This window comes from Curcuma longa, chromosome 10 (genome assembly GCF_044706935.1).
Source record: "Curcuma longa cultivar G26 ecotype Majalengka, Jawa Barat chromosome 10, ITB_CL_G26_1.1, whole genome shotgun sequence".
NCBI classification, from domain to species: domain Eukaryota; kingdom Viridiplantae; phylum Streptophyta; class Magnoliopsida; order Zingiberales; family Zingiberaceae; genus Curcuma; species Curcuma longa.
In genome coordinates this window covers 1,405,553-1,418,179 of record NC_133870.1, presented here as the reverse complement: position 1 = coordinate 1,418,179, position 12,627 = coordinate 1,405,553, and the positions used below count along the sequence as shown (strand labels likewise).

Sequence of the window (12,627 nt, the reverse complement as noted above, 5' to 3'; positions counted from 1 at the left end):
TTTTTAGTGCATCTTATTTAAGTAAGATCGCTTGTTTTCATCTCTCTCACTTTGTATATTCTATAAATGTTTATTTTTCCTTCTTTTGTATCATATTATTGATATAAGTATTCGAAGTTTCATTCTTAGCTTTATTATTGCTTTCTTAGCTAACCATACTTTTTTAAGTTTTCTTTATTCTTACAAGTGTACAATAACTGATAAGTTATTTATTTTTCCATCCCTTTTTCTTCCTCATTCCACCACTAAGATTCTTTATTTGGTGGTACCCATCCTTTTGATACCAAATACGCTCTTAGCCACCATTTTCAAATTTAATGTCATCTAATTCCATGTCACATTTGAGTCTACATGTATTTCTCCTAATACTTATACTCCTACCCTCTCCATAATAATATCTTGTTTTCCATCATTTAACTTCCATCACTTGATCCTAGGATCCATGCATATTTTTCTTCTATTGATACTATGCTTGAGGTGTGTCTCTAACACAACTAACTTATGTTGGGTGGTTCAATTTTTTTTAGAAATGACATTGCAATCTTTATAAATTTTTTTATCCCTTTTCCTGACCATATAAAAGTCAAATTTTGATTTATTATTTTCACTTTTGAATGTAACCAAATGTTCATCTCTCTTCTTGAAAAAGTATTAATTACTATAAGTCTATATGCTATCATAAAATCTAATATAGCTTTTTCTTTATCATTTCTTGTTGTAAAATTATTACCTCCATACATTCTATCATATTTCTCATTTCTTACTCCTACATTGTCCATTTATGTCTTCTATTAAAATCATCTTGTTTGTAAATTTTTTTTTGTAAGATTAAAGAAAATAGATTGAGATAATACTAATATTTTTAAAGATGTTCAATAGATTTTGTAATTAGAACAATTGAATGTATTCAAGTGGGAAATGAAAAGGTGAAGGGAGGCCATATAAAATATTCATTAGTGTAATAAAAATAATAATTAATTTAAGTGTCATTAGTGATATTGACTTGCAAAGGGCTCAATAAAGGGAAGGTAGAAGATTTATCTAGCAAATCCCAAATATTTGGGTTAATATGGATAAATATGGCATGATGATATATAATTTTAGTGGCACAAAATCAATTAAAATCATTACACGATCTGGAATCTTTAAGGTAGATGGATCCACATAGGTCCATATGTTGAGCTTTTGCAACATCACTAGGTCATCTAATCATTCAAATGAATTTTTCTCCACTACAATACTATCTAGTTTTATTTATGTAAAATTCTTCATTATTTACCAAATAGTGTTTTATTTATGTAAAATGAATATGTGTTATGAATGATAGTGATGTATCAATTATTCAGATAAAATGTGATTAAAATTGATATCCTTCAAAAGCTCAAACCATTAAGAAAATCAACAATTGTACTTTGATTATTTAAGTTGGGAGAAAAATATTTCTTATTAATTGAAGAGAATACAACTTACGTATTTATAGACAAACAAGTTAACTGACTACCTCAAATACCAAGTAAATATACGACTAGATAATATGAAGAAAACCTACACTAAGTACTTCATAAGAGACTCTTTCTTACAATTTGAAAGTCCCCAAGTGTAGGCCAACTGATTGGATGACAGATCCAATCCAAGCACAACAACATAAGACATCAATATTATGTTAAGATTGATAAACTAATCATTTAATTATCTCAAAAAATTTTACTGTTAAGAAAGGAACCAGTGTATGTATATGTGCTTAATAAAGGGTTTATCCTTTGGTGACCTTTGCATCATGTGACAGGTCTCCTTTAGTTTGTCTATGCACGTGTTTAGTGTAGTTTGATGGAACTATAGAATTAACATCCATAAGTATTACTCATGCAGGAAGTAGAAACCTTACCATGGAAATCTGGTCGGCATCCATATTGAAGAGAAAGCATGCTTGTAAAATTGACATTATGCAGGGTGCCTTCCTCATTATGTAGGGTGCTTTCCTCATTATGCAACACGCTTTTGTTCTCATCCCTTTCAATCCACTTTGCATTACCTGAATTCTTCTCCCAGTGGTTCCATAAGAACAAAACAATGCCTCCAAAAACAACAGCACCAGCAACCATGCATAGAGTAAACAAGAGTCCACGATACCACCACGCATAAATTCCAAAAGGACCTATGTAGTATTTTTCCACCAAACCAAATAGAAGAATGAAGCCAAGTGTAGATACTGCATAGTATATTGCAGAACAAAAGGTGTTCCCTGTGCCAACCAAACATGACATGTTCTTTCCATTGATAGTGAAGATGGAGGCAGGCTTCACATCTTCATGAACAATGCCCTCTTCCTGAAATAAAGATGTAGAACATAGAAAGTAGAACAATCACCAAGAAAAAAGAACAGTTCAATAGACTAAGTAGTACCAATGGAGGTTCAGATTCTTGAGTGACATAAGCGAGTAGATCCAGATGCAATTTGTCAAAGCAAGATGAAGAAATACACTGTTCATTAAGAACTGAAAGAAGAGAAAGCTCCTTGGACTTCTTTACAGCCCAAATAACAAGCACATTTTGGGGGAGGCATGGTTTGCCTTCATTGATTCGTCGACATATGTCACTTATAATAGCCAAAAATGGTGAAATGCCAATTCCTCCAGCTACCATGATAAGATTCTTGTACCTGGAAGTTAGTATGTAGTCAATTGTGTGAAAATCAGTAAACGGTTCTCAATTTACAAATAATTTCTTCTTTAGTTTTCTTTTGCAAAGGGCTTGTATTTGATATTGTATATATAAAATGTCTTTCTTTACCTTCTTTTATGCACTTATTCGTTGTTGTTTCATTCTGAAAAAAAATTACAAGGGCATGGAAATTGTTTATGGATTTAGTAAAACCAAGGCTTGGTAAAATTAAAAATTGGGATTCGCTAGGAGGTATTTCATGTTAATCTGTCACAGGAAGTCACAGGAGAGACTTACATCAAATGGTATGGTACCTCATGACCATAAGGTCCTTCAACAGAGGCAGTTATCTTATTAGCTTTTGAGTTAATGTTAATTTGTTGTTGCTCCGGTGAATCCATGATTAGGCAACACAGTTTGTCTGTCCATTCACCAAGAACTTTTATAAGAATTGACAGATGGTATCTACCATCCATTGGACTGGAGGAAACACTGAAGGGATGCCATTGCAGCCATGACAACTCTCGAACTTGAAGGAAAATAAAACTTAGTGCATTATACCGAAGGTCTGCAAAGTTTAACCAAGTGCTCATTAGGAAACCACAGGAAAGCAAATAAGACTATAAGACCAATCAATTTTAGAGGAAATTATTACAACAGTTAGATTTAGTCACACATTGCCAATGGTTGGCTAATTGAGATGAATAGATCTATTATCTTTTATATTTAAGCAAGAAATAGTTTATTATCATACTTAACCTTCTGCATGTTATGCACGAGGTTAGACATCAAATTAGTGGATTTCTAATAACTAATGTCATAGTAGAATTAGTTTCACTTTGTCATTTTTAGGATTAAACTTTGGGCTGTGGACTTTGGAACCTATTGAGTGGCAAAAGTTATAACAATCCAAATTAACAGATATCAGAAATGATGGATAATATTATGGTTGTTAAGTCTAGAGGAGTCCATGAGCAAGTGATTTGGGCTCATTTTTATGGCCCTCTTTCAATGCTGTTAATTTAATTTGGATCAGCAAAGAGGTATAATCGATCTAAACCACTGATAATATTCTTAAAAGATAAACTTTGCAATCTAATAAGGAAATAGTTCAGGATATTTAGTTTAGATCAAGAAATATTATCAGTTTGGACTAATTATTGGAACAATGAAAAAGATAACATTCTTCACAATTTGAAAGGGAAAAGTAAAGCAGCATCTCCCTTCCTTGCATAGTTGTGGTTTAGCCCAATATCAGTATATCACTAATCAACACTTCGCTAATCATTTCTCAAACTCCATCTATGCTATCCAATTCCATGCATCCTCATTCTCTTAAATGAATTAACCTACTCTGCATTTCAAAGTAATTATATATATATATATATATATATATATATATATATATATATATATATATATATATATATTTTAGACCGAGAAAGAGTATTCTCATATGAAGAGCAGAGATTAATGATGACCTTCACAATTAAGAGGGAGTTAAGGAATTTTACTTGCTGGTTTTGACAAAACAAGTTCCACAGTTCCACATGGTCTGCAAACTGCTGAAAGGACATCCACATTTGTTCTTGATTGACAGAATCTCAGAAAGCGATCCAGTACAAAAAGGAAAATTCCAGCAGCAGCTATGCTGAAAATGAAGTCCCCGACATGCAAGGCTAGGAATATAACAAAGATCACATACAGTTGATGAGTGTAAAAGAAGAGCTCAAAGTAGTTCTTCCTCACGGGATGAAGTGATGTAACCCACATAAACAAACCAGCTAGCAGACTAATAACACCTGGGAGATTGGCGACACCAACTTCCTTCCACTCCAGAAGCTGCAGCACAATTTGATCTTGTGTTAAATTGATTGAAATTGAAGAATTTATTGACGAACATTAATTCCAAAAACTTATGCTGGTTGTTAAATTTATGGTTTAATAAACCGGAACAAGCAAACCATGAGTTGAAAAATGTTAAAGTGGCTACAACTATTTACGTATGGCTACAAGGATCATATCCCGACTGCTTGAGAAAATGAACCAAATAACTGAAAAGAAAACTAGAAGTGTGTGAAAGACATGTTGGAGTGTCTTCTTTTCTGTCACTGTTCTTCAAACAAGATGATTAATGAATCTTAATGTTTATAGACAATTCTGATCCATATATATTGATAGTTATTGCATTAAATTAAAGTGGATTTATATAGTGGTTGTAGTGTTTGTATAAATGTAAACATCCTGTGTTGTATCCAAGCCTTTAGCATCTGAAGTATCTTGTAAATCTTCTTTGCACAAATTTCATACAAGTTTTTCTCTTGTACTTGCTTTTTCTTCTTCATTGTTCTTCTCCTAGTTAGAGATTGCCAAATAGTGGTAAATTGTTAGCCATTATTTGAAAAAGTGTTGAACATTAAGCCTTAAGCTAGTACCTTCCTTTCATCACACATACCAAAGCCTCAAGGATAAGTTTCTTTGACTGGATAGTGAAGACGGTCGAATAATCTAAAGGGGGCTGAATAGCAATTGTACTTCTTATATTACTCTTGCTAATGGTTAGCAAGGTCACAGAACCAATTAGCAATAGAATAAAACATACATAAGAATTCAAGCATACCACAATGCTAACACGACCATATAATATGGTTTGGAACCCTCGTTCCTACTTCATGATCTGACTCATTAATGAATCACTCTCGGAAAGTCCATTATCTTTAGCCTTTGTAGAAAAACCTCTAACAAAATGAAGTTACACTTGAAGACTAAGAGGAAGGCCAAGGAGAATACAATGGAAAGGCATAATAGGATCTAATCAATCACTATTGTGCCTTGTGTTCAAGACACCACCTTGCTCCCTTTTATAGACTTCATACCTCTTCAATCTCAACTTGTTGTTCAACTAATCAATCGCTGATTTCAATTCCTCTAATGGCTTTAGTCTGGATCTACCAACAACAAATGAGTGGACTAGATTCCACCATCAATCATTTGAGGCACTATAGCTCGAGTCATTCAACCTAAAGTGCAACTTTATCCAATCAAAAGCTCCTTCCTACTTTCTTGCTATAACATCAGTTGGTTGGATCCTATCATTAGTCAACTCACCACAAATCAATCTATTGTCTAGTCGAATCAACCCCCAATAGGGATTCTATTTGGACTTAGTTCTAGTAGAATGGAGACCGAGTACGATCACCCTAATGATCAAGTTTCTCCTAAGTTGAGATATACCCTCTCCTAAGAGTACATTCTCTCATCTTTCATAGCTCACAAACAAAGCTTACCATCTGCAAATTAACTTTGTCATTACAGTCATTTCTTATTAGGTTCTTCGTCCCTTAGATGCACTATCCATCGATTTGCTCCATGTGTCATATTTCATGCTTCATCTATATAGTTCACCTTCACCAACTATCGTCAATGTTGTACCTTGATGTCATCCATAGGCCAGATATCTTACATCATCATTTTTCGATCTTTACGAACCTTAAACCACTGAGTTGCCAACTTAGTGTGTCAAGTCTGTAGGATCGAATAGAAACGCTAGAGGGGGTGAATAGCGTTGTTTCGCATTTTCACTCTTTTAATAAATCTTACGTAAAATACAACTTATGCGATATCAAAAATGCAGGGAAAGAATAAAATTGAACATTTTTGTTTTTACTTAGTTCACAACCACAGGTTGCTACTCCAAGATCCACGATCAGTGATCATTTCCGACGGACAATTCACTATAATAACTTCCCTCTTATGAGAAGGAGTTAGTCGCTTTTACAAATAAGTTAAGATCGGTAAACTTATACCGTCCTACTAATTTAAGTACAGAAAGCTAGATAGAATTTCGTAATGATGTGCAGTAGTCGATGCTGCTCCTTGGCATTACAACGGTGTTTTGGATCGAAGATTTGCACGCAAGAGGTCGTTGTAGAAACATCTTAAATAGATTAGGGTTCCCCCTCGCAGTTGCTTATAAGGCCTAATTCGGGTGCCTAGAAGTCCTTCTGGGCGCCTCCACGTCATCTCGTCGATTGACTTTCGGTGCTGATTCGGCATCTTCCGGGCGCTTATATCCCTTTTGGACGCCTGTATGCTGACGTGGAGGTTGTCGGATCAATTTTGAATCCACAATACCTTATTCAGGTCTGGGCGCCTAGACCCTCTCCGAGCGCTTAGAGGCTAAGATGTCTCGACCACTGGGACTCTGCCACTTCATCTGTCTCACTGGCCCGTTCGGCTGACGTCCGACTGCCTAGATACCATCCAAGCACCTGGATCATCCGATCGTCTGGAACCAAATAAGGGCACCTAAAACACAAAGTTTCAGTCTTTCCTTTCCCGCATTACAAGTTAGTCCAAAATCAAAGATAAGGATAATAATTTTGCAAACTGTTTGGTCTTGACTTCAGATTTTCAGTGAAACCCTAAGTCAAACCGACGCTTATTGTTCCCTTTGCCGGGAACGCATCCTCACCCATTTCACTCGGGAGAATTTATCTTTTACCAACTAGATCGTCCAGACTTATTAGACTTTTACTCAGCCTCGATCCTCGGCCCACAATTCTTCCACTGCTAGATGTCCGATCCTCTAAACCAGCCTAGACATCCTGCCTAGTGCTCTAATCTGCCAAGACTTCCTGCTCAGTCCTCCTAACCAGGACTTCCTTGCCCACTCCTCCAAACCAGGTCTTCCGTCCAATCTTCTAGATCAGGACTTTCTTTGTCTAGTTGCAACTAGGACTTTCCTGTGATACTTGTACACTCAATTTAGCTCATTAAATCACTTCTCAAACTTAATTTGAATCTTTTGTCATTATCAAAACTTAAGTTCGATCATCTAGTGTTCTCTGCACCAACAATCTTCCCTTTTTGATTATGACAACTTAGGTTCTAAGTTAAGTAAAATATTTGCTTTAAATGTAAGTAAACAAAAACAATCAAAGCATATTTTCAAGTCAATAGAAAGTTAAAGTTTTTGGCTCCCCCTTAATTCAAGATTCTCTCCTTGAAGTTAAGGTTTACTTAGAGAAGAGAAAAAAAATTGAGAAAAACTTCTTTTCCCTCTCCCCCTAAACTTGACATGGTTTTTTATTTTGGTCAATTTGGTTACAAACCATTCAAGTCATATTTAGAAAAAAAATATTTTACAAGTATTAAAATAATTTTGCAAATATCAATTTTGAAAATTTTCAATCAAATACACTTTGAAAAATATTCCAAGGCAATATTTAGTATTTAGAAAAAATTTCTAAGTCCTTTCAAAAATAATTTATTTCCAAGTCATTTCAAAAACAATTTATTTCTAAGTCAGTTCAAAAATAATTTTTAATTTAACTTGACCTTAACCAATTCTCTCTCCCTTTGACATAATCAAAAATATTTATTAAAATTTTAAGGGTGGTGTTTTTGTAAAAAAAAATATAAAATATCAATTACCTGAAAAATTGAGTTTCAGTCCAAGCATGTCTTTTATAAATGTATAAAAAATACTTAGTTAAAAAAATTTATCCTTTAGGCACATGTCTAACTTATTGGTATTGGCTGACTATCAAAAGATAGTAATTTGATCAAGATAGTCAAGTTAAGTGTATCATTCCAGTTAGCTTTCACTAAGTAGGAATACTTGATCGATAATTTTTGTTTTTAGCCCAAATTTTGATTTAACGCACGGACATAAGTATCTGAAACCTAGGCTTTGACCCTATGCATCTCACACCGTTCTAGGTTTCACAATACACAATTAAGTTATCTAATGTGCTTTGTGAGATGCAATAACCTAAGTCTATAGGTGCATGACTTTTATTGGGAGTACCTAGACTAAGGCCAAAGATTCCTTTTACTTTTGAAAATACAAAATTTGAAACTAAGTTTATCAAAGACAAATAAAATTTTGAAAACACTTTTGAAAAACTAAGTAGTAGTAAATTTAAAAATTAAAAGTTTTGAAACACAAAATAAATTTTACTTAGTCTATCAAGCACATTCCTAATTGCCTTTTGAGTGTGCTAAACTCATATTCAGGTAGGGATTTTGTGAAGATATCATCTAAGTTTGATTTGGACTTAACATAGTTGAGTGCAATCTCTCCCTTAGCAACATGGTCTCTAACAAAATGGTGTTTGACATCTATGTGTTTAGTTCTAGAGTGATGGATTATATTTTTAGTCAAATTGATTGAATTGATATTATCAATCAACACTTTAGTATTGTGGTATTTCAGGTTGAAGTCAGTTAATGTGTGCATCATCCAAAGTAATTATACAATACATTCTCCCATAGCTATGTACTCTGCTTCGATTGTAGATAATACAGCACACTGTTGCTTTCTACTACAATAGCTAACTGGACATGGACCAAGGAACTGACATCCTCCACTTGTATTTTTTTGTCTAGTTTGCAACCAGCATAGTCTGAGTCAGAGTACCGCATTCCTACATTTAGTATTCCCTTAACATATCTAAGTATCCTTTTTACTAATGTTAAATGGGATTCCCTACTAGGTCAAAGTGATTACTCTTAGGGTACCACATTCCTACATTTTGTATTCCCTTAACATATATAAGTATCCTTTTTACTAATGTTAAATGGGATTCCTTAGCATTTGATTGATACCTAGCACACATACCTACTGTAAATAAAATATCGGATCAACTTGCTGTCAAGTTTAGTAGCTGCCTATTATATTCCTATAGTACTTTAAGTCTACTTGTTTTCCTTCTGGATTGCTATCAATATTGGTGTTTGTTGCTATGTGTGTTTTTATTTCTTTTGAGTTTTTCATACCAAATTTCTTAATTAATTCATTGGCATATTTAGTTTAATAAATATAATTACCATCTTTGGTTTGTTTTATCTATAATCCTAAGAAAAAATGTAGTTTACTTATCCAACTCATTTCGAACTCATTTTTCATTAGTTCAACAAATTCTTTTAAAAATTTAGTATTGGTTGAACCAAAAATAATACCGTTTACATAACTTTGAGCTATGAAGAAGTCTTTTTCTACGACCTTAACAAATAAAAAGAAGTCAATTTGTCCTTGGTTAAAGTCTTTAGATATTACTATAAATAATGCAATATACTATTGCTTTCTACTACAACAGCTGACTAGACATGGAGACATCTAGTTTGCAACAGCATAGTCTAAGTCAGAGTACCCTACTAGGTTAAAGTGATTACGGGTGCGTTTGGTTGGGGTACATCCTCCAGTTGTATTTGTCTATCTAGTTTGCAACAGCATAGTCTAAGTCAGAGTACCCTACTAGGTTAAAGTGATTACTTATATCCTTCCTTAATCGATCACTTGATCGATTAAGACTCTTTTTCTCAAAACCGTAGATCAAGGTACACACATTCGATCTACAATTTAGTTAAACCAACCAAACAAGGTTATGTTTCCCTTAACATATCTAAGTATCCTTTTTCCTACTAATGTTAAGTATCCTTTTTTACTAATGTTAGATTCCTTAGCATTTGATTGATACCTAGCACACATACCTACTGTAAATAAAATATCGGATCAACTTGCTGTTAAGTATAGTAGACTGTCTATTATACTCTTATAGTACTTTAAGTCTACTTGTTTTCCTTCTGGGTTGCTATCAATATTGGTGTTTGTTGCTATGGGTGTTTTTATTTCTTTTGAGTTTTCCATACTAAATTTCTTAATTAATTACTTAACATATTTAGTTTGATAAATGTAGTCACCATCTTTGGTTTGTTTTATCTGTAATCTTAAGAAAAAATGTAGTTCACTTACTCAACTCATCTTGAACTCATTTTTCATTAGTTCAATAAATTCTTTTAAAAATTTAGTATTGATTGAACCAAAAATAATATCGTCTATATAAATTTGAGTTATGAAGAAGTCTTTTTTTACAATCTTAACAAATAAAAAGGGGTTAATTTATCCTTGGTTAAAGTCTTTAGATACTAGGTATGTTGATAGTCTTTCATATCATGCCCTAGGTGCTTGTTTGCACCCACATAAGGCTTTATTGAGTTTGAAAATATAATTTGGATAGTCTTTATCTTCAAACTCAAGAGGTTGATCTACATAGACTTCTTCTTTAATGAACCCGTTTAAGAATGCGGATTTTATATCCATTTGGTAGAGCTTGAATCCTTTATGAGTCATGTAAACTAATAGCATTCTAATGGAATCAAGTCTAGCTACGGATGCATAGGTTTCGTCGTAATCTAGTCCCTCTACTTGGCTAAACCCTTTAGCTACTAATCTAGCTTTGTTTCTTTTAATTTCTCCTTTTTCATATGTTTTATTTCTAAATACCCATTTGGTTTCTATGATAGATTTGTTGTCTGGCATGGGAACTAAGTCTCATACTTGGTTGCTTTTAAATTATGCTAGTTCCTCTTGCATTGCTATTATCCAGTCAAGGTTAGGCTTCTTCTATAGTCTTTGGTTCAATGTTGGATATTAGTGCTATTTGGCTCATCTTTCTATAGGCCAGTGTCGGATCACCCAAAATTTGATCAGGTGGGTGATTAGCTCTTAGTTTAGGTGCTCGTGTAGTATCAGGTTCGATTAGGTTTGGGTCAGTCCTATCTTCTGGTTCGGATATAGTGTTAGGTTGAATTTCTTCTTCTTGATTTTGTGGATTATTAATTTGTTCATTAGGTTGATTATATTGTTATTTTCTTCAACAAATATTATATTTGTGGTTTTTCAACTTTTAGGGTATTTTGATTATAAACTCTATATGCCCTAGAGTAGTCATCTATTATTACTAAGCAGCATTAGTTGTTGAATATCCTAGCAATATTCCTTTAGTAGTTTTTGGTGCAAATTTCCTTAAGTAATCTTTTATGTTAAGTATATGTACTATCCAAATACTTTTAAGTAATTCAAGTTAGATATCTTGTTATAATATATTTCATAGGGTGTTTTATTATGGTGTTTGCTAATTAATATTTTATTTTGTATATAACAGATTGTGTTTATTGCCTTAGTCCAAAATTTATTAGTTAGGTTTGTATTCATTTAATATTATCCTAGTTGCTTCTTATAGAGTTCTATTTTTTCTTTCAACTATTCCATTTTGTTATGGGGTTCTAGGGCATGAAAACTCATGGTGGTATTCATTAACTTGACAAAATTTATTAAATTTAGCAGTTTCAAACTCTCCACCATGATTACTTCTTATTCTTTTAATTTTTAGGTCTTTTTTATTTTTTATAAGTTTGTATAAATTTGTGAATTTTTCATAAGTTTCATCCTTCGTTTTTAAAAATTTTACCCAAGTATACCTAGAGTAGTCATCTATTATTACTAAGCAGTATTATTTTTCGCTTAGTGACTTAGCCCCATGTGAATTAAAGAGATCTAAGTGTAATAATTCAAGTATGAAATTTGTTTGGTTTAGGTTGGTTACTTTGTGGGTTGACTTAGTTTATTTACCTTGTTGACAAACATTACAAATTATGTTTTCTAAGGTGATTAACTTCATTTTGACTCATCTTTGAAATGAGTCTAATATGAGTGTGACCTAGTCTCCTATGTCATAACTTGATTTTCTCTTGTTGTGTCAATAGACACTTAGTTGAGAAGCTTGGTAGGTCAATTTTGTATATGTTATTTTTTATAATTCCCATAAGTATGATTTTAGGATTCTTTATGTTCTCAATTATGCACTTTGTTTTAGTAAACCTAACCAAATATCCAACATCACACAATTGACTAATCCTTAACAAATTGAACTCAAATTAATCTATTAAAAGTACTTTGCGAATAATGAAGTTTGAGTCTAGTTCAATGTTACCTGTTCCGATTACCTTAAGTTTTTCGTTGTTTCCGAAAGCAACGGATCCTAAATTCTTGAACTTTAATTTTGTGAATTTTGATTTGTCTCTAGTCATATGTCTGGAGCATCCACTATCCAACATCCCTTGGTCTAAATTTTTTTGTTCCTATATATAAGATACTTGGTTTGGATCATTGTGGAGTTA

At 33.1% G+C, this 12,627-nt stretch overlaps 1 protein-coding gene across 1 annotated transcript in view; it reads right to left on the bottom strand.

Moving 5' to 3' along the window:
* The window catches only part of LOC141836339 (ferric reduction oxidase 7, chloroplastic-like), a 29,317-nt gene that overhangs the window by 7,296 nt on the left and 9,394 nt on the right, over positions 1–12,627 (bottom strand). Inside the window, exons 5-8 of the mRNA XM_074723806.1 lie at positions 4,176–4,503; positions 2,959–3,229; positions 2,404–2,659; positions 1,886–2,327 (exon numbers count right to left, since the gene is read on the bottom strand). Coding sequence (XP_074579907.1) covers positions 1,886–2,327; positions 2,404–2,659; positions 2,959–3,229; positions 4,176–4,503 — 1,297 coding nt within the window. The remainder of the gene's footprint in view (positions 1–1,885; positions 2,328–2,403; positions 2,660–2,958; positions 3,230–4,175; positions 4,504–12,627) is intronic.